Source organism: Eleginops maclovinus, chromosome 14 (assembly GCF_036324505.1).
Source record: "Eleginops maclovinus isolate JMC-PN-2008 ecotype Puerto Natales chromosome 14, JC_Emac_rtc_rv5, whole genome shotgun sequence".
Lineage (NCBI taxonomy): Eukaryota > Metazoa > Chordata > Actinopteri > Perciformes > Eleginopidae > Eleginops > Eleginops maclovinus.
In genome coordinates, this window is record NC_086362.1 from 3,232,864 (window position 1) to 3,259,940 (window position 27,077).

General features: G+C 42.7%; 2 protein-coding genes across 2 annotated transcripts in view; both read left to right on the forward strand.

Annotated features, from left to right (window-relative positions):
• The first annotated feature begins 1,504 nt into the window (after positions 1-1,504).
• Positions 1,505-22,522, forward strand: htr2cl1 (5-hydroxytryptamine (serotonin) receptor 2C, G protein-coupled-like 1). The gene is made up of 6 exons (XM_063900757.1): positions 1,505-2,000; positions 8,869-9,069; positions 16,321-16,484; positions 16,565-16,712; positions 16,816-17,051; positions 18,062-22,522. Exons 1-6 carry the CDS (start codon positions 1,586-1,588, stop codon positions 18,638-18,640), a joined length of 1,743 nt encoding a protein of 580 aa, XP_063756827.1. The 5' UTR covers positions 1,505-1,585; the 3' UTR covers positions 18,641-22,522.
• A 2,036-nt stretch (positions 22,523-24,558) lies between these two features.
• The window catches only part of zgc:109889 (uncharacterized protein LOC553542 homolog), a 29,221-nt gene continuing 26,702 nt past the window's right edge, over positions 24,559-27,077 (forward strand). The window contains exons 1-3 of the mRNA XM_063900250.1: positions 24,559-24,681; positions 25,162-25,224; positions 25,419-25,687. The gene's annotated coding sequence lies outside the window, so the exon portion shown is untranslated. The remainder of the gene's footprint in view (positions 24,682-25,161; positions 25,225-25,418; positions 25,688-27,077) is intronic.

Consider the following 27,077-nt stretch of genomic DNA (forward strand, 5'->3'; position numbering starts at 1 on the left):
TATGGCGATGAGTTAAATATGCACGCACACACACACACACACACACACACACACACACACACACACACACACACACACACACACACACTCTCAGGGTGCCTACTGTGCTCTGCTAGATATCATTGTAGACTCACCGCCCACTTAACTATCCCAGCTGGAAGCCCGGGTCCGTCTGGAGATGTGCTGCCTTATTATCTGAAACACACACACACACACACACACACACACACACACACACACACACACACACACACACACACACACACACACACACACACACACACACACACACACACATACACACACTCAAACTCAAACATATGGACACAACAAGGAGTGCATTCGTCTTCCATTCTTAAACATAGCACACATTCTCTTTTCAAGCACTCCCTCCTACTGTTACGAGCATGCACACACTTTTTCTGTCACACACACACACTTGCGGTACACTCTGACTCCTCCACGTATTCCTTGAAGACATTTACGAGGTGCTAAATCACAAAGCAGTCTGAGAGGTAAGGGTAAACAGAGAAGGACAGCAGGCTATGTGAGGCTGATAGCATAAAAGATTCCTCAATTTGATCTCCTCCAGTTTGTTTGAAATAACTAATGTTGGACAGCAGCAGTCATTCTCCCTCCCAGACTTTTATTAGAAGTGCAGATAATATCTTTAAATGGTAAAAGAGGGATCGCTGTGAGGGACACAAAAAAGACAAATTAAGTGTCTGATTCAATGGCTGGCCAAAGAGGGAGGAAGAACTGCGATAGAGGTGAAGACAAGAACAAAAGTTAGGGAGGAGGAATGTCGTCAAGCTATGGAATCAAATATGGAATAGGGATCCAAAGTAAAGTGACCAAGGATGGTGAATAGAAGAAAGGGAGGTCAGGCAGAAATGAAGGATGATAACATGCGAAGGAAGACGGGGGTTCGGTTGATTAACCAATGATGAATGACATGATCTGACCTTTCTTGTTGTTGGTTCCTTCCACAGATCGACTTGATCATCAACTCCGACCAGAAGGAAGAACACCGGGAAGTCCTGGCAGCAATCCTCACAGCTTAATGCAGATGCTAGAACTGATTGACACTTCTGGTAAAAGATCTGGAACGGATCTACAGCAGCCATGGATATGAGTAAACTGACTTTCAGATCTCAATTAGAAACTCTTAGACTCTTACTTCCATCGAGAGGTGGATGTGACTGATCCACCACCACCACATTTTGGCTGAGCATACACCTTGAGAACTCATCGCCAATGACTTGTTGGCCAGAACTGGGAGATTCAGATCTCCAGGAACATTTAGAAGTTGTTTGCAGCTAGCAATACCTATAATCACTTGTTGCTAGATCCTCAAAATCCCCTCTTTCCTGTCATTTCCCATCCCTAAAACGTCTTCTCCCTGATTCTGCCCCACCTCAAGAACCTTATGAAGGGTGTACCGTGGTTTTAGGAATCCATTCAGGTAGACACACTCCAAAAGTCTTGATCAATGGTGAACGAATCTCAATGTACGCCTTCTTCTTCCCTCTGCTGGTGAAGACTTAAACCTCAACCTCCGATAGGGTAAGGGTCCGTCATTGGGATGGGTGGCCCAGCGAGGGCTCTTCTCGGCGGGTTCAGCACCACCACTTCTTCCCTGCAGGTTGGCGCTCGAATGGCTTGGCCCAGCAACAAGCCCCTGGACCTCAACCAGACCCTGTCGCTCGGGTTAGGGTTCGGGTTCGGCAGCGGAGGTGCGGCGGCCATGAGTGCAGGTCTAGACAATTTCACCCAGGAGTCGGTGACCAGGTCGGCGATCAAGGACAAGAACTGGCCGGCACTGCTCATACTCGTCATCATCGCGCTGACCATTGGCGGCAACATCCTGGTGATCCTAGCAGTGTCGCTGGAGAAGAAGCTCCAGAACGCCACCAACTTCTTCCTGAGGTCGCTGGCCGTGGCAGACATGCTCGTGGGCATCCTGGTCATGCCGGTGTCCCTCATCAACATCCTCTATGGTGAGTTCCCACTACCTCAAATCAAAACTACTATTATCCGGGGTGACTTTTGGCTGCGAGGGGGTGCGGTCGTCTTTCAACCCTTTTAGGGTGCGGTCCCAGCCCATGCAGTCAACATGTTTATGTGTCTTTGGGCAAGATACTTAACTCGGAGTTGCTCCGGATGGCCAACGGTGTGTGAATGTGTGTGAACGTTTCCAAGAGCAAGGTGTGAAAGGGTGAATGACTCATAGTATTTCAAGCGCTTTGAGGGGTCGTAAAGACTGGATAAAGCGCTATAGAATTACAGTCCATTAACCATTTCTGTGATGACTTTCATGTACTTCACATTTGTTGCGACAGCATGGACTTTTGCGCACATCCAAAACACTATAGGTGGTTGTATAGTCTATGACAAAGATGGAGCATAGAAAGTACCACAAACACAACTACTACGAGTCCCTTGCTTCTATAGTTTCCATGTTTGTTGTCTAGTTCTTCTATTTTTAGGCTTTATTAACTTGCAGAAAGCATTGTGTGTTGTTAACTTGATGCATATTGCTCACAATCACAGGTGCATATTATCTTGATAATGCACACACATTGCTGGGATGCTGGAAAGTAAAAAGAATAGGTTGCAAAAAAGCAACATTCGATGATAATCATTACAACAATTTCCGTTCTGTCCTTCAGATTTTGCTGTAAACACAAGCCATGCATGCATATAGATACTTTAGCTGCATTCAGGAACACACCTACCGGCACAGGGGTCATTTGCTCTTCTCAATTCCACTGGAAATCAGATGTTCCTACTTGGACTAAGTAGCTGTAGCTCTTTAACCTTCACGGATACATCTCAGGCAGTATTGAAACAATCCTCGCTGCAGAAAATTCATAAATCCTTGTTCAATGCAAATGTTGAAATTATGATTACTTCTCTGAGACATTGCTTTCTCAGATTCAAGAGCCAGTCTGATAATTGCAATATCATACCCGCTATCAACCGCTGTGCTTGCTTACAATCTCCCTGCCAGGATTCAGCATGAACGCCCACATTAGCTAGATAGGATGTCGGGTTGTTATATGCAAGGCTGCCTATTGCATTTCTCTTCCAATGATGAATAAAAGCATAACACTAAAAAATCGCAGCCAGGTCTCTGCAGGAACACCACGAAATAGAGGCATAATTTTGACCGTGTACCTGTAAATGTCACTATCACAGAGGAGCTGATAGTATGCGAGAAATCTTTCCCAGAGCTTTGTATCAACACCAGCTGACCTTTGCAGTGTGCAGAGGCAGATATCCTTGTCAATGCCCACACGTTTGCAGGTCAAAACTACACTTTACCAATTTCTAGCTTAGTCTAGTTTAAAGTAAGTCACATATCACAGCAATCAAGCATTTGTTTTTGTCACTTGAAGCTTGATTGTAGTCCCTTATCTTTTCTTGCTCCAGTTTGGTCTCCACCAGCTCCTAAAGGCAATATCTCAACTGAAACTATGACTCTGCTGCGTTCATTAGCTACCTGCTAACTTTGTCTCTGCCATTCAGTTCTTGGCATGGAGTACATTCTGGTTTCTGCTTAGCTCCCTGCTGCAGCTGATAGTAACATTGCCAAGAGAGTGAACTAAAACGGGCCAAAAAAACACATTTGAGTTTTTGCATTCATTACACATACTGCAGTGATTTGATCCACTGTTATTATAAGAACAATACTGATTATAGGCACTTCAAAATATCCACACCTCATTGGAAACTGGGTCAAATGCTTGTCCACGTTGGGGACAAATCTCATTTATTATTCAGCCATCACATGTGGTTGGATCCATGTTTGGGCTACTGCGTCTGACAGTGACGTTGATGTGATGAGGCTCCTCGGATCTCGGCCAATGTCATGTGTCGTTCTGTGTTTGTCTGAGAGAAAAACTCTGTTTAATTGACTGAGTTTGTGTGCAAACACTGATGGCATGAAAGCCAAACAGAATCGCCCGGGGGGTAAAATGATGGGCCATTTCACCAGTGTGACAAACAGAGAGGAACACACTTTGAAAAATCGACATAAACATTATCTTGACAGCACAGAAATGTTTCTCATTCTGTAAGTTGATTGCACATTAAATCAAAGTTACACAAGACATCGGTTTTAATACTTTTCAACATTTTACATTTGACAAGAGGCGTATGATATTATCCATGAACACAATTTAAACATCATCAGTAACACACCTTTTATCTTGTATTACAAACATTAGAAAACATTATGGAAAGACTGTATTGAGTTGCATCATGGGAAATGTAGTCTTTTGGGTTCCGGCGCTGACGATTAAAAGTCAGGATGTCTCGAACCACCTTTAAATTAATAATGGACTAATTAATCTTTGCTAGAATACACCACTACATCCTAAAGATATGCACATATGAAAGAGACTCAGATAAAACACCTTTACTCGTCTGTATTTATTCTTCCGTTTCCCCTTTTGTATGCTCAGCACAACTTGGCCAAAGTAACTTTCGTCATGTCTGGGCTTTGCAGCTGAAACCCTTCAGGAATACTAAACAGGACAGTGACGCTTGATTGGTGCTAAGTGGGCCTTGCATGGTCGATGGACACACTCACACACTGTGTGTGTGTGCGTGCGAGTTCAATCGCCTGGTGCTGATTGCTCACTGCGGTAATCAATGTCTCAGACAAACAAGTCCGTCTTATTTTTTCTGGGTTTCACAAACACATACACACCAAAGCAAATAGACAGTGTGTCATTTATACACACACACACACACACACACACACACACACACACACACACACACACACACACACACACAGCATGGATCTATAGCTGCAGCGTTATCCATCAGACTGGTACTTGACTGTATTGATCTCCACGGCTGGCTGAGACACACACACACACACACACACACACACACACACACACACACACACACACACACACACACACACACACACACACACACACACACACACACACACACAAACACCTCTACCCTGGAGAACAAGCACAATGTTCTCACAGCATTTGACTTGGCAATGATTATAATAATGATAACATCATGATAGAAGATGATGTGGATGGTAATTTAGCAACTTTTTATCTCTGTGGATACTTGCACACACACACGCACACACACGCACACACGCACACGCACACACACACACATACACAGACTTTTTATAATGGCCCAGAATAAGGCAGCAGTGAGGTAAATCTTCCTTGGACGTGAAAAATGATTGTAATCGTTCTGATCAAATCACTTTTTCCAATAAATTTCGGCAATTGTCACAATTCCTGTCGACATCAACCTGGTTCACACACCATTACTGTGCTGCCCGCTGTTATACACACACACACACGACCTTCACATTACCTGATTATGTCTTGTTAGGCATGATCATGGTGCAGAACATCTGCAAGAACGGGAGGAAGACAAACATGCATGCAACCTCAGAGTGGAGCTTGCCATTTGATATCCGGTCCAGATACTTTCCATATCCGCTTCTATTATTCAACTCCAATCTGACGTCTTGTATTTATCTGAAGTGTGGGCATAAAGGGAGACGGATGAGGCAACATGTCACATTATTGTAATTTATATTCGTTTGGTTTGTTTAGTCTCTTGGCTCTTTGACTGCATTGGTGATAAAAAAACAAGTGGTAATTAAACACCGATAATATATGAAGCGAGGACATGTCACATTTGCAGGTGTATGTGTGACATAAACAAGAATGGCCCGACACAATATATCAGACACATTACAAAGAAATATATAAGAACTGTTTAATTTGGATGGATAAGTAAGAAAAATGAGACGGGGGAAAAAAGCAAAATTGGGAGATGAGATCATACAGACTCAATCAGGACACACACACACACACACACACACACACACACACACACACACACACACACACACACACACACACACACACACACACACACTGTCTAGAGTGAAATGCAAGGCCAACTCAATCAAAGTTACCGCTCGAGGCTATCTTTCTGCTAAATTGGAAACACACACTCGCTGATAAAGCACACATGGATGGCAAACATACACACACACACATTGATGCCAGACACATTCCCACAGACAGATTAATATGAGACGTGTCATCACGGCCTTAATGAATTGGAAAAAGGATTGGTAGTTGGAATAAATAAGAGGAGTAAATTGAACATTTCTCAGGTCGATCGACTCAGCATGGAGTCATTTAGCAGAACAGACACCTTTTGAATTGTAAAACCTTCTGTTTAAAAACATATTTCAGCTTCTACTGATGTGATGTGCAGTCACTGTAAAGCTGTAGTGGTTAGTATCCATCAATCAATCGTAGTACTTTATTAACTATAGGGGGAAATGTTTCCGTAAAGCACATTAAACTACACTCCAGATAGACCTTCTGACTCAAGCTAGCGTCGTTAGCTCGTCCATTATTAGCCAGTGATATTACGTTGCCCATGATTGGGGGGGGGGGGGGGGGGGACACATGTTATATCTGCTTTTCTCCATAAATCTGGAGCCATCTCTCCTCCTTTGCCTCTTAGATTTACCCTGCATCCTCTGTGTCCTACAGATTTCATGGAGGATAGCTGCTGTTCTCACCACCATGCTAGCTAGCTTTAGCGCAATTAGCTTCTTCCTGTTGTAAACAAAGCAGTCATGTGGTTGCTGATCAACAGAGGTGTTAATGCTACAGCAGCAATTTAAGGGTAATACAATTATCTCTCTACAAGGAAGAAAAGGGAAGGCACAGCTTAGTAAGTTCGTAATAATAGAAGTTATGAACAGAAAAATAACTAGTAAGGTCAAATAAGAAAGCTCATTGTACAAATGTAAAAGGAGTGCTGCAACAGGCTGCATGCACGGTTGGCAAATACCCACTAGAAGTAATAAGGCTCCTCATTAATCCATGAAAAGCTTAGTTTCTGTCTCGTTAGCATGATGAAAATTAGCTGCTTTATGCACCATATCACACATCACACTGGATAAACTGAAAATACCGTGTTATTAAAACAGAATGACCTCACCATGCTTTCATAAACAGTGCTAGCTGTGGACTCGAGTCTCTCCGTCTATTAACCAGAGAATCCAACACACCCGCGAGCCAGCTGAGTAACACCTTGTGTGTGTGTGTGTGTGTAAGTGTTTGACCTCTGAAAAGTTATGCAAGCGGCCTCCCACTCATCACACACCAACCAGCGAGTGATTCACTCCACATGCATCACATACGTGCAGCTCCTGTGAATTAGAGATGAAATTAAGGAGTGTGTGTGTGTGTGTGTGTGTGTGTGTGTGTGTGTGTGTGTGTGTGTGTGTGTGTGTGTGTGTGTGTGTGTGTGTGTGTGTGTGTGTGTGTGTGTGTGTGTGTGTGTGTGTGTGTGTGTGTGTGTGTGAGATGCAGGGTTTGTCCTCTGTGAAGAAAGGACTGTTCTTATGAATAGCTGCAGGCGTAGAAAGACACAGAGAGACAGACTTTGCCGTGTTTTTCCATCTTAAGAAAGCTGACACAGCTGGAAATAAAACCACACCGATGCTCTTCCGTTGCATTTTACATTTCAGTTTGCTATTAATCTGGACACACTAACCTTTAGGGAGGATGATTCTCAGAAACAGGAGGAAAGTGCTGCTGCTGCTGCTGCTGCTGCTGCTGCTGCTGCTGCTGCTGCTGCTGCTGCTGCTGCTGCTGCTGCTGCTGCTGCTGCTGCTGCTGCTGCTGCTGCTGCTGCTGCTGCTGCTGCTGCTGCACAATTTATATTTCTGACAATAAAGCTCCCTTTTTGATTTGGAGACACGCGATTGTATTATTGAGAGGAAACTTTATGAACAACATTGATTATTAACTATCCATCTGCGACACTGATTACAGATGGAGGGTGATTTTATTTGACATTTGGGCTTTCTTTTTGGACCACATGATTAAGTATCTCCCCAGTGTACGTTTCCTGCTGGTGTGTAAAATGATGCCAAGACAGGATTACAGTCCAGAAATCAGCTAATTAGACGTATCAATTTACTCCAGTTTACGCAAAGGTTAAGAGACTTATTTAATTGCTCCCCGCGGGATTCCTGTAAGTTGCATCAGCACGCACAAGGGTGATTTTACTCCCCGTGAAACCACCACCAACACCAGCGACACACTGTATCACACTGGCTGTGACCTATGACCTCCTTGGTTGAGTTATAAAGAGAGCCGAATACATGTCTCATCATGGTTAGCTTTACAGACAGTGAGTTTGTTTTCTGCAGGATTCACATTTTACTGCCAGCTGATGAAACATGTGAGATTTAGTAGCTTTCTATCAAACTTTACTCATGTTTTGAAGCGTTATTTCATACTTGGAAAGAGCGGGGATTGAACCGGCAACCTTCTCTTCAAGACCATACTTCTTTTATCAATTGGTTAAAAGGTTAGAGGGAACAGATACAAGCTAATCATTTATATTTCTAATTAATAAAGCATTTACAAACCCAGCAATTCTTTGGTCTCTTATCTTTCATACACACATGTGCACAGATTCCTTGTTTATTAAAAACATATAGAAACCAGTGATTCTTTTATAAACAGCATGTTAATCAGAGCCTCCCTCCAGGCAGGATTTGTTTGCCAATTATCTAATTAACCTCTTTTGTCAGAGTATTGAATTGTCCATGTAAACACATTTATCTAATGAGCTTAATCACCACCACATTTGCTTTACTGAAACCTTTGCCTTTCATCATGGGAACAGGGAAATGTAGTTTTAAGCAGTTTAAACCTGCATCCCCCACTGAACCCGATGCCGTCCAGCCGTCAGGACAGACTGAACATCAGAGCTAAATGATCAGTAAAACATAAACACATTTTCTTTAACCCTCTTCTTTCTCTTCAGACTACGCCTGGCCCCTCCCCAGCGCCCTGTGTCCCATCTGGATCTACCTGGACGTGCTGTTCTCCACCGCCTCCATCATGCACCTGTGCGCCATCTCTCTGGATCGCTACGTGGCCATCCGAAACCCCATCGAGCACAGCCGCTTCAACTCCAGAACCAAAGCCATGATGAAGATTGCCGCCGTCTGGACCATATCAATAGGTCAGAACTATGCATTATTTACACATTAACATACACTTTCTGATGCATAAGACATAGCATACTTTACTAGATCACTAAATCAATAACCGCTAGATTTGCATGAAGGCTTTCAAGAGGAAGAAGCCGATTGATTTCTGGGGATATATTCATGACCTTTTTTGCCATAGTAGCTCTAAAAAAGGAAGGGAAAGGGACCATGTATGGATTTTAAGTCAACGTGAACACTGTGAAGACTCAAAAGGGGAATTTGGGTGAACTATCCCTTTATTATTTTAGGGGGAAACTCCTTTTACAAGTCCCCAAACGAAGTTTAAATCCAATCTGTGCGAGGGAGTTGGTGATTCAGTGTTCAGATCATTTCTGAGGCGGGATTTTATTGGATTTCTTTTTATGTTCCTGTTAATTTGTCCACCCCCTGCAGGCCCACACAGAAAGTTATTAGCTGTTATTAAATTCAGGAGGAATCCCCTGGAAGTGTCTGCAAAGGTCCGAACAGCTCAGACTTTCTTTGTTGATGCTCAAAGCGGCATCACATACTTCTCTAATCCCTAGAGGTGATCAACGCACTTTTCATCTTCATCACTCGGATAGAAAATGAGATGGAATAAATGCATCCCATCATCTGGACATTAATGGCTATTAGCATTAGCCAGGAGATCGAACACTGCACACATACAGAGATGTATAAACGGATATACTGCAGTCCAGACCTGCGATGTTAATTCTGATTTTCAGGGAGGAAACAGAGATAATGGGGCAAAATATTAAGTCTGGAAGAAGATAATCTCATAGGAAATAATGTAGAAAATCCACTAGCAGCTCTTCAATTCAATTATATGCATACCTTACTTATTTACATGTGACTGCTTGTCTTCTCAAGGCTTTCTGAGGGACTTTAACTCATTTGAAGACACATTAAAGAGGCCCTGTTGTGCTTTTTGGGGGTTTTCCCTTTCCTGTAGTGTGTTACGTGGGTTTTTGAGGGCTTAATAGGGCCCCTTTAACTTATATGGAGATATACCTTCGACCCGGAATAAGGAAAAGGTGTCTCAAAACAAGGTATTGTAGTAACTTTTCTAGAGCTTTCAGTCATATTGCATGATCTTAATCAGCACAACATCAGTAGTTGTCATTAAATTTAACTGTTCTCGTGTCCTGTTGTTTTTGCCGCACTTTAAGAACATTATTCTTGATCTGAAATTCTTGATCATTTTTGACTATCAGTCTACATAATAACCTCACTTTCAATCACATCACACGCTCTGATAAACAGGCGGAGGGAAAAAAAAGTGTAATCACTATCATTTCCTCTTTGTCCCGACTCCAATATCCCTCATCACTTCCCTCACCACCCCCCATTGTTAGAGCAATCTTTCCTGCTGTATAATAGCCTTGGGGAATCAGTGAGTCCAGTGTGTGTGTGTGTGTGTGTGTGTGTGTGTGTGTGTGTGTGTGGGTTGGCTATGAGTCTCTCTGAGGAAAGTGTTGAGGAATCAGATGACTTTTAAAGTTTTTCCATCTCTCTGTCCGACCTCCGGCTCCAGTTGATGTCGCCCTTTAAGACCCAGGGGGGCTTCCATGTCTTAACACGTGCTACCACACACACACATACACACACACACACACACACACACACACACACACACACACACACACACGGTCATACCATTAGTCTGACTTCCTCTTACCCTACAGAGTCATACATTAGCATATATCCCCCTAGCATACCGTAGATTCTCCCTGATGTTCTCGGGAAGAAGTCCTATATTTAGGGTATTTATTTAATCCTATGTGGGATTTAATACGAGTGACCGCACTATCCTGAGAGTTGCATCACTGTATATACAATGTCTAGTTTGTCTTGTCGTCCAAGAAAACACAAATTAAAGAGGACAATTTTCCAGGTATCCAAAAGTTAGTAAAGCTGTGATCAAATTCATAATATAATCAAACGGTCACCTTTCCAAGTACCCTCTTGTGCTTGAAGATGTTTACTAAGGGGTGTATTATTACCAGAACCTCCTTCAAAATCTTCTCCTCTCAGAGATGACGTCCAGATACTGACAGATGGAGATGATGGACACCTGATAACTCACTGCCGTCCGCGTTCAAATCCTAAAGAAATCCCCTGTTTTCAGTTCCCTGACCCGTCAGTACCACAACACTTGGCAATGATTGAGGTCTGAGAGGGTTTACGGCGATCAATGCTGGAGGATTAGCGAGGAAACTTCCGACAGAAGACGTATTTATTCACCATGAAGAGATTTTCCACCTCTTTTTTAAAACTTTTGTTGTGTCTTCCTTCCTCGTCAGACCACTTGATGCATCTGCTCGAACTGAAGTGCCAATCTCGATGTAACAGAGGCAGGTTTGAATCCAATAATGGACCGTTTTTAGGACTTTGGGATGAGTCCACGTCATATTTTTAATCAGGGTTGTCCTTCAGAAAAAAAAACACTGCAGAAAAACCAATAACCTTGCTTTAAGACACGTGTACTTCTTCCAATTTCAAGACTTTATTGGTTCATTCTCATTCTCACTTACTACATCTCTGCTGGATTTACCAGACGACAGGCTCTGTTTTATCCTTCCTCCACTCATTTATTCACCAATCCCTTTCACAACACACTGGTTTTAAGGGGATGAAGTCAGCAAGGTGGATCGTCGCTTCCTGTGGATTCACACAGCTGCTCTAAAATCAGAAAACACCAGATGGTCGTAATTATTTTTGTCTCTTTGTGTTGTGCATTTAAAAACTGACAGTCGCTCGCTGCTAACGTACCATCACTTCCTGCAGACCTCTTTCAGAACATCTGGTAAGAAGCCTTCGTAAACCTAACTCAAAGTGAGAGAACTAAAAGGAACAACACAGTATTTCTCTTAGATATATAAGGTTGAATTCAGAAGCTTTCACACTGGTTTAAACAATAGTATTTCTTGGCTTACGATAGCTAACATTTGCAGACTTTGCCCTCCATAAAGATCCATTAAAAGAAATTGTATAAGTAGTACTTATTCTGGTGAAAATGCTTTTTAAAAATGAACGATCCGGAATTACTAATTAAGGAGATGGGGTTTTAATTCTTCTTCCCTTCCTGGATATTTTTTATGATGCTAACCGTGATTTCAGCCTGAATCCCATCAGCTAAAAGAACATATTCACTTCCTTCTCATTTTCTAACCCCTCCTTTCGCCCTTAATCATTTATTTACACTTCCACACAGCATGCAAATCCCCTTGCAGCTTCAACCAAAACATCCACAGCCACTATCTCTCACTGTATCTCCTCCGGATCGCATTAACTCTGTTGACAAATGTGTAATGTGTGAACAGGAATGCATGCAGGTGTTATCGGTGCCGAAACAGACAGAGAGAAGCTAGAACACCGGATCCATATCTCTGAAAAGACATGTACATTTACATTGTTTTGTCGGATAAAGAAAGACAACACAGAGTGGTTTTGCTGGGACAGAACAACATGATTGGCATTTCAAGGTTCAGTTGTGCATCCTCTGCAGTCCTTCACATCCGGCTGCTTCTGAATTATAAGAAATCCTCTGTTTCCCCGGTGCTGTTTCCTTGACCCCTCCGTAGGTTCTGCTCCGCTACACGCCGCGATGATTGAGGTCTGAGAGGGCTTACTGCGATCAATGCTAAAGGATTAGCCCCCCGCCTTTCCCTCTGGTGGAATATCAATCTGACTGTAGGTCCACTACGACCGCAGTTTACAGATTCTATCAGTTTTTATGCCTTAAAACACTCAAAAGTCTTTGATTTCATTCACTTAAAATGACCTGGCCGGCTCAGTGTGGATTTCTTTAACCATAGCTTTGAAATTACTTGATTATAATAGATATTCTTATTTTTAAAAGAAGGTCATTTGATTCAAATGGTATTATAGTGTATGTAATTATTAAAAAATATATATAATTGATATTATTCTAACTAATTAACGCCTCACAATTTGAAAGCAGTTATAATACTAAATCTAGGAAGTGAAGGAGACGAGGAAAGGGATAAAGGATGGAGACAGAGGGCATGGAAACCCGGAGGGAATAAGAAAACCAAGATGACTGCAAGCAGGATGAAAGTTAACGAAGAGGGGGAACAAGGCAGGATTTAAGGGAAAGGGAGGAAACAAGAAGGGGGAGCGAGAAAGAAGGGTGGAGGTAGGGGAGGAAACAAGGAATGAAGGAAGGAAACAAAGAGCGAAGGGAGTAAACAAGGAGGTAGAGAAGAAAACTGAAGAAAATAGTTGGACAGAAGGAAACAAGAAGAGGGGGAATGTAACAAGGAGGTAGTGAAGGAAACAAGGAGGAAGAGAATCAAGAGAATCCACTCATGTTCATTTTTCATTTTCGGAGGGATCAAATTAGTAAATCTTCCCCATCTTTTTGCACATCTTATCTCTTTCCCTTTATCATTTTTCCACAAGTAGGTGAGGCGATTCCCTCTCTTCCCCGAGTCCTCAGCTGACGCCTCGTGCTGCGTTCGCTGCTGTGGGTTCACTGAGGTGTTGGACGCTCATCAGAGAGCAACAGTTTTCAGAGCAGCTCACACCCCGATGACTCTGTTGCTACAATACGCTTCCCACAGCACCACCGGCCCTCTCATATACCACAGACTGAGTGTGTGTGTGTGTGTGTGTGTGTATGTGTGTGTGTGCGTGTGCGTGTGCGCGTGCGTGTGTGTGCTCACCACATTATTGTGTCTGTTGTGCGCTCTGTGGATTTACAGAGTGGGCGAGCAGCTTTGGCTTCAGCAAATAACCATGATCACCTGAGGGAGAGAAATGTGCTGCATTTTAAAGTTTCAACAGAGTGAAGTACTACGTGTGTGTGTGTGTGTGTGTGTGTGTGTGTGTGTGTGTGTGTGTGTGTGTGTGTGTGTGTGTGTGTGCGTGCGTGCGTGTGTGGCGGCCAAAGGGTACTTTGTAAATGATGTCACATGAAGTTACCCATCAGGCACTGCTGCACCTTCAAGGGTTTGGTCCAACTTCCTTTGTAAAACAAAAATCTCACTCACTTAGTGGCTTCAGGTGGTCCCGGCTTTATTTGAGATTCCCTCCGTTCCTATATATTTAGTATTCATCGACTCAAACACATTTCGGAGATTGAACAGCATCATCTCAACAAAGTCCCCCAGTACTCTGGATAATCTACTCACTCTTCATTGGGATGAGTTTTCATTGTCCTACATTATACATAAGAAGAAGTCCCAAAGGCGATGTCTGCTCATTATCCACAGGTACTGAGACACTTACTCCGGAGAAAAGATATTGCTGTTGAATTTTTAAAATGTAATTCCTCACTCTTGTGAACAAAGGAGTGTCGATGTCACAAGGATACACATCTGAGAATCAAACAAGCAACTTACAGGTCTCACAAGTAAAGACTCTGTCGGGGGGGGGAGGGGGCGTTGCCGCAACTTTTGGTTTTTCCAATTCATGACACGGCGAATACCGCTCATATATAGATTTTTTTGTGTGTGGTCGCCTAAGCTGTAAAGTGCTGCGGGAAACCCTGCTACATCTTACTGCATTATTAACTTGTTAAACATCTTCCTAATGAGCTTTTGGTTTCGACTGCCTGTTTCAAGCCTTTTATTAATACTGAGAAGCGAAGCCAAAACGTTTAAGGGCCTTAAACCTAAAACATATGTTGAATTTGATAGAAGTCTATGGTAAAAAATCTGTTGTTTTTGGAATTAATTACTAGTTTCAAGTCTTTTTTAATACTGAGAAGTAAAGCCAACATGTAAAAATGTCTTAACCTTAAGTAAGAAGTTTGATTGTATGGAAGTCTATAAGAAAATGTAGCTAATTCTCATTGATTTATCAACTCGGTAAACATCTTTCTTATTAGTTTTTGGTTTCAATTGCTAGTTTCAAGTGTTCTTTAAAGCTCAAAAGTAAGGCAAATACGTATAGGTGCCTCAAATGGCAAAAAAGCAATCAGATTGTATAGAAGTCTGAGAGAAAATGATCCTCCTCTTCTCGCTGAGTTTATGGTTTCAATGCTAGATCAAGTCATTCCTGAAAAGTAAACCAATCTGTACAGGTACCTTACAGTTGAAAACAGAGTCAGATTATGTAGAAGTCTATGAGAAAATGATGCCATGGAGTCTGTGTTTTGCTAACAACCCTAAGAAAATGTCTTTCCGCTCGACCAGATGCTACTTTCTGTGGGATTTGCGTCCGCCCCACACCGTGTATGGAAGAGCCATGACTCGACCCAGACCCCTGGACGGTCTCATTAGTCAGCACATTTTACACATGACCTTTTCTTTAGACATCCACCGAGGTAAAATGTTTACAATCTATGCTAACAAATCCATCCTCCTGGGCAGCGTTTGGGCATTCGATTGCAACAATCTCATTAAGCGAGTCGCGCCGCTCCAAATTGCATTTTAATGTTGGCTTGGTCACCAGCTGCGTGACACAAACCAATGTACCTCGCACTTAAATGAATCACGGCAGCCCACACTGTGAGCGGCTCAGAGATGTCCCTACTTGTCTCGGAAACTCTCCCGTTGCTAAGGGCTCGAAATCTGTTGACCTGGAGTAGCTTTTTTCTCCTCACTGTCTGCTCCGCTGATACACATCCCAGGTGAGCGAACACTCTGACTGGAAAAAGCTCTTTGAAATCAGAAGCGGCACATTAGGCGGTGTTATTATCATAAGCCAGAAAATCTGTTGGCCTCAAAAGGCTCTCAGCTCTTTTGTTGGCCGTAGCAACAAAACACTGAAACAACACGAACATCCATTACACTCTGAGAGCCTGTAGCCATTCAGACTCATCAGCTGTGTCTCTGTATCCCCCTCTAACATGTTTTATTGCTCTAATTATCATGATATCTTCAAATAAAAAAGATCCAGTTTTAACATGTAATGCTAATTTATCTCAACTTTGTCACAGGTGTTTGGGACCAATCATGAGGAAGTGATTAAGCAGCCATGATTGTTTTATAAAAAACGATGCGCTGCGTTCACGGGAATTTCACCAAGAAATGAACTAGAAACAGATTGTTTTCCCCCTTCCCCGAGTCAAGGTTATTACATCCATGGTTCTCGATTAAATCAATCTGTTTCCAAGAGTAATAGGTTTATTTTTTACAATATAACCTTGAGATTTTTGGGATGGCAGAGGAACAAATTTAAGCATCATTTTCTTTTAGATATTGATGGATTTTTCTTGCAATTTCATAGTTATTACACTGGAAATATTCCTTTCTCCCACTCTGTACCTCTAGGTGTGTCGATGCCCATCCCGGTGATCGGCCTCCACAACGAGGACAAGGTCTTCGTCAACGGCAGCTGTGTCCTCAACGAGGAGCGCTTCATGCTGATTGGTTCCTTCGTGGCCTTCTTCATCCCGCTGGTCATCATGGTGGTGACGTACTGCCTCACCATACAGGTAGCTGTGCCCTCTGAACACTTCACAACCCCCCCTGTTTTTCTTTCTCTTAACTCCTCTCCCCTCCCTTTCCTCTGCAGGTGCTCCAGAGGCAGGCCACTGTCTTCCTGTACGAGGCAAAGACTTCCTCCCAGCAGCCTTTGCACACACCAGCAATCACATTGCAGCCTCCGCCCAGCACCTTCTCCCTTCCTCAGATCAACACGATCTCTCCTTCAGACTCGCAGGGTAACACCGGTGTATTTGAACCCTTTATGTTTCATTATTGATGGTAGAAGTGCTCAGATCCTTTACTTAAAGAGGCCCTATTATGCATTTGCTTTACCCACAGAGCTGAAGCCCCCTCCTCCTCAGAGCAGACGCAACACACTGGGCTGTCTGAAAGCAGCAGAGCCCGGCATGCTGCTCAGCACCCTGACGCCGGACTCCATCAGCATCGTCGGCAGCTCCGAGGTGGCGTCGCAGCTCAGCTCGCCGGCCGCGGGGCCCGGGCGGAGCGACAACTCGGGATGCCACGGGCGACGAGGCATGATGCAGGCCATAAAGAACGAGAGGCGGGCCTCAAAGGTGAGAACGGACTGGAGTATCGGTGTGGTTTTGGGCTGATAATGAGGTGTTTATTTAGTCATTTTTTTTATATTGCTACACTCAAAAACACCCTCTGTGTTCCCTGGAACAAAATCATGTAATTAAATAGACACAGCTTGTTCTCGCCTCCCTGATTGAAGGTTATTACCTCTGGTAAAATCAATCTGTTTCCAAGAAATAGCACCATTTGAAAAGGCTTTTGTCTGAGTAAATAAAGCATTGTTTTCTTGATGCATTTATCTTAAAGGTGATGCCCTGATAATACACCTGGAAGACTGTTAAAGCTTGGCCATATTATTACTATATTATAATGAGCATTTTGCACTATAATTAAGCCATTAAGTGTCTTTAATTTGAGCATCAAATGACCCAAAGTTGTCACTAAACGCTCAAATCTGTACACCTCTTTATTATTATTTTATGACATGCTTTTCTTATGTAAATCACTTCCAAGTTTAAGATGTATTTTAATTAAAAACTGGTGGCTGGTTGTGTTTGCACGTGAGAAACTAAACAATATAAGAGGGTTTAACGTGCCACAGTGAGGTACAAGTGTAGTCCAGGGTGCGGTCAGCACGTTGTGACATCACTGTGTGGGCTCTCTCTCTTAACTCTGCACTGTTGCTGCTGAACACACAAAAAGGGATTCATTCAGCTCCTACTGTGCTCAGATTGAATGGATCATAACTTTTAACTTGATGTTGCGTGGAGAGCAGAGCACTCACCTTTATCGACGACTAAAATCTGGATAAAAGAAATCACTGACAATGATATATAAAAACATCCATCGATGAACGACTCGTGCATTTCAGTTAAACATACAAAAGGTGAATCTTTACACTCCTTATCCCTTTGACTTTACAAACGTTACCCTCGGAAATGAATTAGTTTTAATGCTGTTTTCCTTAATCCTTGTTTCATCAGCTTTTGTCAATTCCATTAATTTCATTGTGATTTATTTTAAATTCCTCTCCTCTTTCCTCCCTCAGGTCCTGGGAATCGTCTTCTTCCTCTTCCTCATCATGTGGTGTCCCTTCTTCATCACCAACGTCACCTTCGTGCTGTGCCGGGGCTCCTGCAACGAGTCGCTGCTCAACGACCTCCTCAACGTCTTCGTGTGGGTGGGCTACATCTCCTCTGGGGTGAACCCTCTGGTCTACACCCTCTTCAATAAGACCTACAGGCGGGCGTTCTCCAGCTACATCAGGTGTCAGTACAAAGCGGGGGCCAACGCCGCCGGACAGAGTTGTAAAACCCTCCTGGTGGCCCCGCAGTGCCCGTCGCACTCCGTGACCCCGCTGCTGATGATCCGGGACGGGAAGGCAGGCATAGACCGCAACAGTAACTGTCGTAACGGGGGCCAGGGGGACAACGGGAGGCTGGCGGTGGACCCGGACGACATTACCGACGACGAGACACAAATCGGAATAGTGTCGCAGAGCCTCTCCGAGTGCCAGAACATCGGGATGCTCTCGGAGACGGAGGTGGAGCCGGAGACGGAGATGGAGCCGGAGCTGTCACTCATCAGCTATATCCCCGCCTCCAGAGAAGACACCAGCAGCGTGTGATTGCGTGTTCCTTTTGCGTGTTATTTCGTAACCTGCAGACTCTGGGCCGAGCAAAGAGCCAGAAATCCTATGACGTTGCGATGAAAACCTGCAGTTGGGGCTTTTATTGAGAAAGGACCAGGTTGATGGAGCCTCATCCAAGTGCAATACATTCTACAAAACTCAAAGATAGAGTTTTAAAATGAAAGTTTTTGACGTGTTTCTTTTCTATCAGGTGACAAAATGCTGGTTCTCATAGCATAAAGGGAGGATTGAAGCAGTCACAGTGGTCTCCATGGGGACTAAACTAGAGGATTTGACAAAAAAGCAGTCTCATAGTTAACCTGGCATGACGTCACATGGCCCTCCATGGAGTCCCACTGACGCAGGTTACACAGTCAAGCTACTACGACTCGAGGCCTTCACACAGTCCTGATGCAGTCCGAGCTCTGCTTCACGTGGACCCTCCTCCACGCCAAGCCAACTAAACCAAAATCTATTTTTGTGCCGGTCAAGCTTTGGCTACAACAGTCATAGCAAATCGTATCTGAATGAACCTTTCCAGCATGTATAATCAAACTGTTCAGCCGACAGAAAAAGGGACTTCTCTCCGAAGGAAACTTTCTCCAGAGGAAGGAGATGAAGGAATGTACGACGGGTGGAGTCACAGTGCTATCTGGTGGTCGCACCTGGGATTGAACGAGGGTCTTATATATAGAGCTAAACACATGCAGGTCCAACACAGCTGTCAGGCTCTTTGCTTCTGTTGACCACTGAAAAAAAAGTCCCAACTTTTAAAGGTTCCAATAAAGTAAGAGGGGGCACCGTTTGTAACGTGGGGGTGCACAAACGCACCTCAGATGTCATTCTTAAAAGGAATCAAATATAGATAGATTTAGTTTTTCAGTCACTGTCATTGCTTTCATTAATCAGCAACCCATTATCATACATTTAATATTTCAAAACTCACTTTCCAAGATGTTCCTTACTTTGGTTTTCCCCAAAAACTGAATAATTGAAGACATTTAATGATGCAAATTCAGCATATTGAGATTATCCTGCACTTTTATCCAATGATTGGCCACCTGTACATGTCCTATTATCAGATCACACATCCACAGAGCAAGAAGAAGCAGAAAATTAGGGTTTTCTATTCAAAATCAGGCATTAGACTTGTGCTTCTCTCACCATAAAAACAAAATTTGCTTCGTCGAGGTCAAAGAGGACGAACAGAAGGTGAGCTCTGGTGTTTAAAGGTGTATATATGCCGTGATGACGGGTTTTAGGGATAAAAAGCCTGCCAATATCTCCCAAGAATTGCAGCTTTGACCCCTGATTCAACAGTCTTGACCTCTCTGATCTCTGTCCACGTTACAGTCCGTTTAGCGCGAGCCACCAGAGTGGGACTCAGAGAGCGAATAGCTTTAGATTTCATCTGTCGCTCGAATCGGACAGAAAGTCAATACACTACGAGACAGACCCCTGACTCTATAAAGACCCACTCTCACAGCTCCGTCTTACACCTCCCTCCTCCCATGATTTATTGGCAATCCTAGTGATTCCTCCACGTCTCCCATCGGCTGAAACATCTGCGATACACTGCCTTTAGAAGAGGACTCAATATTGTGTGGGTTTAGCATCAAACTGAAAATAAAGAAGATAAAACTCGTATAAAAGTGATCGGCTTTGTAGGGTTAGTTTTATACAGCTAAATGGTTCGTGTTGTAAAGGACATCCATTCAGAAAAGTGAGGTCTTAAAGAGCCACTCCACCAATTTACACTTTATTTGGAAGATGTGGGCAATTAGGGAGCAGCAGAGAGATTCAACGGAGGTGCATTATGGGAATTGTAGTGTTTTTAACAGATTGACACTACCAATCTTGATTTCTCCTCCTCTGCTGCTTCGATTTCTTTCTTTTTAGTCTCCTAACATTATTGAAGTGCTCGCTGGAGTACTCCTTTAAATTAGGAAAAAACTGAATTAAAGAAGTCAATTATTGAGTTGAATAGTCAATATTTCATTCTGGTGAAACTCCCTTCAGCCAAAAGTACAAACATCTGAATGTAAACCCCCCCCCCCCACACCCCCTTTTTTTTACTCTTTCAAGGTCAAAAAGCAAAGCCAGCAGCGGACCAATCACATCCAGAGCCTGAGGTCTGCAGAATTAGAATGAACCATGGGAACTGGGAGTCCCTTCATTCTGATTATGTGCATCTCTGTATCATCCCTCCACCATGTGTACGCTACAGACTTCCACAGTGGTCCTTGACACCACTTTCCTCTCCACAGGGAGGGGGTCTACATGAGCTAATGTTGGCAAGCCGCCAAGGTTTGCCGACAAATATTGTGCATGTTTGAAGTAATGTTCAAAAGGTCCTCTCTGCCTCATTCGTTTTGTTATTTTTGGTTCTGTTTTTTTTAATACTTGTAAGGAAGGAAACTTAGTAAAAAGAACAAACAAAGAGCAATCAACAAAATGCACATTGCAAAGAGTTTGCAGGCATTTCATCTTTTTCTAAACACCAACATAAACAAGAGAAGAAGAAGAACGGGTTGTCTTTGTTGCATCCAGGTGTGAGCAAACAGAGCTGAAGTCAGACCAGCCAACTCAGTGTGTCGCAATGTAATACCTGTGTGTTTCCTGTGTGTGTGCCGGGCCCGGATCAAACTGCTACCTGAAAATGATCCAGTAAATGTGTTATCGATGGATGCTTCAGGTTGTCCCCGCAGATCCTGTCCGGCACACGTCCAGACAGATGAAAGCAATCACTGGGACAAAGCTTCAAGAGGGATTTCAACTAATACTTTGATCCAGGTCTGGTGTGTATAGAAATAGTAAGAGGCGTTTATTGACAGAGTTTCATATTAGTACCTTTCAGGAGGGATGATTTGGTTTTGTTCCCTCTCTGTTACTGTAAAATGTTTCCTGCTCAAACAATCACAGCATAAAATAACTCCAAACATAAATGCTTTCAGACAACAGGAAGTGGTTGTTTTATATGAAGCGAGAACCAAGAGACTGTTAGCCTAGCTTAGCATAATCACTGGAAGCAGAGGGAACAGCTAGCCTGAATCTATCCACATTTTTTTAGACCGCACAAAAACCATTTTGGAACCTTTTTTTTTGGGCCATAAATACATCCCTCTATAAAACTACAATTTTTGTTTATTTTCTACAAATGTAATAAGATATAAGATGTTCATTAGTTGGCTGTGGAGAGTTTGGAGACAGATTCCTTCTTTTCTTGGACAGAACCAAACCAACTCCCCTTGTTTCCTTGATTAGTGCTAAGCTAGGCTAATTAACTACTCTCGTTTACTACACAGAAATGGGAGGGGTATCGATCTGTTCATCAAACTGAAGCAATCAACCACACCACTGCATCCTAGCAATGTCAAAGAATGTAGGAACTTCGATAAGGCCTGGCAAGCTAACTTTTCCTACCATTTGTGAGAAACCTTCAGATTCTACGGTCCAAACCTTCTTCTGTCCCAGCAGCTGTCTCACCTATCCTCCCAAACATGAACCTCTGTCAGTAACCGTCTCTGAGAAGAGCCAGGGCTGCAGGATGTTCAAGAGTTTGGCAAACCCAACGTCTCCAGAGCACCTTTCTGTATCATCAGCACACACACACACACTCTTACACACACACACACACACACCGGTTGTCTGGTTTGTCTGGCTCTTGTTTGATCCGCCGCTCGTGGGTTGGCTCCCTTCCTAGGTGTTGAACCTTCTTCTGTTTTGCAGTGGCTGTTTTTTTTATATCATTTTAATTGTGAATGTTTGTCCACGACACGTTTTGAGTTTATACGATGAGTATGCCATCATACACACAATGTATATTTCTTTTTTCTGTGTGAAGCTGCTATTTATTTATTAAAATATTATTCTAATGTGTGGACAATCGTCTTATTTGTACACTTACCTCATGCTTCATGTTTTTAATGTTGCTTTTAGCCTCGTCTTAAAGCCTCCAGTGAACAAAACTCTCCTTAATCTTCCTCAGACACAAATTATTGAGCAGTGCCAACACCTGACATACATAAATGATATACGTATTGAGCTTGGATTTTAAAAGTCAGCAAAGAGAGCAACAAATAGTGTTTGAAATATGAAAAAATGACTGCATTTATATTAGTTTCAGCTCCTGACTGACTTTCCTTTAACCCGCAGTACAGCTCTTCTACCTCTGAGGTCAAAGCTCCAAACCTAGCTGTGAAAGGTGGTGAATTTAATAATCACAGCATACCGGCGCTGTCAGTCCTCTCTATTATTATGTATTATATTCTGCCAATCAGTGAGAGCTATGACAAAGTGCTTCACCATGCAGCCGAACATGGAGATTATTAAACCCTCAGCCTTGGCTGTGTTTCAGAACTGAGCATAAACCCGCCTCATGTATTCACTGTCCACATGCTGGAAGAATTAGTCATCGTTTCCTGTTTTCCACCTTTGAGACGCTCAGTTTGATGCAGGTAGCTGGTGTTAATCTGCACAAAATGGCCATAAAATAGATCGGTGCCGAGCTGTAAATGAGCAGTGATCACTCCAGCAGGTGCTGCGATTCCTAAGAAATTACACCTCATTCATTGCATTTTAAAGGGGCTATAAACCCACACACCTTTCCATCTGTTCGACACTGACTGATGGTGCTGTAAACAAGGTAAGATAAACATTTCTGCAGGCTGTGATTTAGGCAGATCAGGCTCTAGACAAAACCTGTGACGTGACTTCATTCAAAAACCATCCAACAATTTGCTGCTGTTCCAACAGGTTTCAGATGGAGGTTAATAAAGGTTATAGATCACTTCTTGCACCAAGAGATCCAGAGCTGTGCATCTCACACAGCCTAAACAGCTTGCTATCCTTCTTTTGTCTGATATTTAATGCTTTCTATACAAGCTAGATTTCAAAATCAGGGCGTTTCCTTCCTTGCTTTTGCTTGCAGCAACGTCTAAATGAATTCAGCACCACGGACAGCGACTGAGGAGCCAAACACCTGCAGGAGATTCTGTATCAAACACAAGGCAACAGCGCCCCTGCGTGGTGGAGAGTGGGAATGGCAGATTACGTCTTATGTCTGCAACGCACTTTCCACTGGTCTTACTAAATGAGTGCAGCTATACCTATAAGGCTTTTTTATCTTACTGGTCAGGGTTGGGTAAATATGTGTAAAGAGGGGCCTAGATCCAAGTCCAAAACGACATAATTTACTGTAAATAAAAGTATGCAATAGGCTATTAATTTAAAATGTATAAAGACAATGCATTTGCAATAGTTTAAATAAGTGAGAATACAAGTTAGTAGTGTATATATGTCGAGATATTTGACATATTCAATAAAAGCAACGTTTTTCATAACAGCTCTGCACATCTTACAGTCAATTAAAAATGCAATCTTAATATCCCATACAGTTCACATTTAGTGTCCAAGAGAATCATTTGACATTGGAGAAAGCCTTCTGTTAACCAGATCCAACCATAACCATTTCATGTACTGTACATTTTAGTAACAATAGTCTAGACTTCTTAATCTCCGTAGATGTTGGTCATTTATAGGATTATACATCTGCAATAGTACACAGAGCTGAGAGTAAAAATGAATATTGCATCGCTTACGTCTTTTCGGATTGTACACTTCTTAAAATCCCTTAAAATAAAACCTTAAATGAACATACTTTTGAAAATGAATATGTCCAGTTTAAAGATTATACATTCACAGTTACGAAAATAATGTGTTTTTCTTGATCTATGTCTATTTAGCATGTAAGCATACAGGTGGAATGACGCCAGTGAATTAGCTGGTGTATCTGCATTTTTCATTACGTCATTACTTAAAGAGAAACGATCCTATGTCCCCCCACGTGTTCACATGTAGAATCGTGTGTATTCTGTGGTCTCGCAGCGGCCTCCACAGAGTGGGCGGTGTCCTTCGGGAATCTCCGGAAACACTCGCCATGCTTCGGATACGCACGCGCGTCACACCGATTTGCTGCATCTCCCTGGTGCGTTTGAGCTGCGTCAAGCTAGCGTGAGGTACCACTAGAATTACGAGCAGTTAAGGCTTTAAATGTTCATCATAAAGTCACTATTGAGTGTTGTAGCACTAATATGAAATTGTGCTTGTGTATTAATGAACAGAATGACTGTTATTTGCAGCGACGCTTGTTGTAGTCTTAGGTCAGGCTAATTAGCTTCACCTGTTCACCTTCAATTCAACAACACTGCTACGAACATACAAACATTTGCAAGCAAACAAACATTCAGTGAGGTTTGTGGTAAAAATTGACATTTGTGACCTGTGACAAAAGCACTTATTTGTATTTTTGCAGCAGACATGGTGTACATACTCGGTCATTGGGTTGAATATTTAAATACCTAAACTGTAGCTCAGGCCTCAATGTTTGTATGTAAATAGTGCAACTTTTATCAGCAAACCTTAACATATTGGCTGGTTACAAAAACACATTTTGCATTGGCTTTTGTTTAATGTTTATTGAGTGTTTTAATATCGAATCATTTTCTTTTTTGTGTTAGGTTTACAGAGCTAATAACCATTAACACACAACGAATGTAATGTCTTTTGACATCCAGCTGAAGGTAAAAATAACTCACTTTATGACCTTAAAAGCTGGACAAACAGCAGAAACGAAACATTAAACGAAAATGTAATGTGAAAATCATTGTAAAACATGTTAGGTTCCCATTTCTTTGCGTTTATGCTTTATCGATGAGTTTAATTGCGACTTTTATTTTGAAATGTAAAACCGGAAGTGGTATTTTCTCTACTACAGGCTGCAGCTTGACGCTCGTCAGGTCGACGGACGCTGCCTTGGAAACGACATAAATCCAATTCAGGCAGCTGGGTCGCCAACAGGGACCCAGATTTCCTCACTTCAAAGGCTCCTCTTCCTCCTCCTCCTCCTCCTCTTCCTCCTCCTCTTCCTCCACCTCCATCCATCCTTCGAGCTGCAATCATGGGCGAACCGAACTGAAATGCTGAGCAGGAGAGAAGCGTCGGATTGAACCATTTAAATAGACACGAAGAAGAGACTGCAGCCAGGTAACACTGATTGGATTTTTAAAAAATCGGCTTTGCATGTGACAGCTATGGTGTGGCCACATGCCTTTTTATGGAGGCACGTTTGTTATTGTTATGGCATCCCGCACACACATGTAGAATATTCAATGCGTCCTCACTCAAGGAGATGCATCGGGTTGAGCTTACTAATTAGCGCCCATTTCTCTGCAGCTTCCAATGCTCCATTTTTATCGTGACCGTGCTTTTCCATACGCGCTGGTCAGGTGTGTCTGTGGTAACACAATGTCACCAGCTGGTTGTATGTGTCATCGGGTTTGGCAGGGAGCAAGCTTTTTGGATGCATCTCGACTAGAAAGAGAGCAGTGGGGCTTATAAGGGAGGTGTGTGTGTGTGCGAGGATTAGTGTGTGATCCGTTCTGTCTGCCTGTCAGTACACTGCTAAAATAGCATGGTTTTCAAATGGGGTTTGGTTTTTACTTGCACCTTATTCTATGTTAACAGGTCTATCTATATTGATCAAAATGCATCAAGTCTTACGAGTTTAATGTGGTCTTTGTCATGTTGGATAAGGAGTAGTAGGCCCTTTCTGTCATAGATAATTGTGCTGGTGCTGCTCTTGATGTAGCTCCTGTTGCTCACCGCTGCTAGTGGATTCCCTTGTCCTCTTCTCTAATCTGAACTAGGTTGGGTATTTGCTGTAATTATTATACCTATAGATACTTAATGTTTGTATGTGAAGAAAAATGAAAATGTAGTGGAAAAATTGAGATATCAAACACTTTTCTGATTGAGTTTCCAGTGAGGTAATCCAATATGTAATGCAGGTGTGTGTCAGCAATGTCCAGTTTAATCAGTCCGACTTCAGTGGTCAATTTTGTCAACTCATACAGTGTTTTTCAGGCATTTACCAGCGCAATACCCCTCATTAAGTTGTTGCATGTGCCTGAATTCTCTGTTTTTATAGTAATGTTAACTCTATATCGTTGGGTCTTGGACCACTGATCCGACGACACACGCCAGTTGAAGTTTGCCTAGGACTATGAGAGGGTTGGTAACCAAATAACCCATTAATTAACCCAAATCATCAGCAAAAGGGTGACTAAAATCAGATTGTTCCATTATTTCCATATGTTTGGGGCTTGAAGAGCGCACCATTTAGGGATAGTGTGGTTGTAACAGGTCTTTCTAGATGGCTAAAAATAGTTTACAGGGTAGTCTTTTATGTGTGTTACTTCTCAAATGTTACCACTCTACTTGGACGTCGTGCCACAAAGTAAATCCAACTCAAAGCTACTATAATAACTGCATCAACTGGGTGGTAAATGTGATTTTTACCCACAGAGAATTACCTCTCAGCCATTAACAAGCACTCTGAGTCCAATTCTGCAAACAGTTCTTTCAAGTCTAGTCT

Excerpts from the sequence above, each read along its gene's own strand:
- htr2cl1 (XM_063900757.1), top strand. The coding sequence starts at position 1,586 with ATGGGTGGCCCAGCGAGGGCTCTTCTCGGCGGGTTCAGCACCACCACT. Across the intron at positions 9,070-16,320 it reads CGTCTGGACCATATCAATAG|GTGTGTCGATGCCCATCCCG; the intron begins GTCAGAACTATG and ends CTGTACCTCTAG. Across the intron at positions 16,713-16,815 it reads CTCTCCTTCAGACTCGCAGG|AGCTGAAGCCCCCTCCTCCT; the intron begins GTAACACCGGTG and ends CTTTACCCACAG.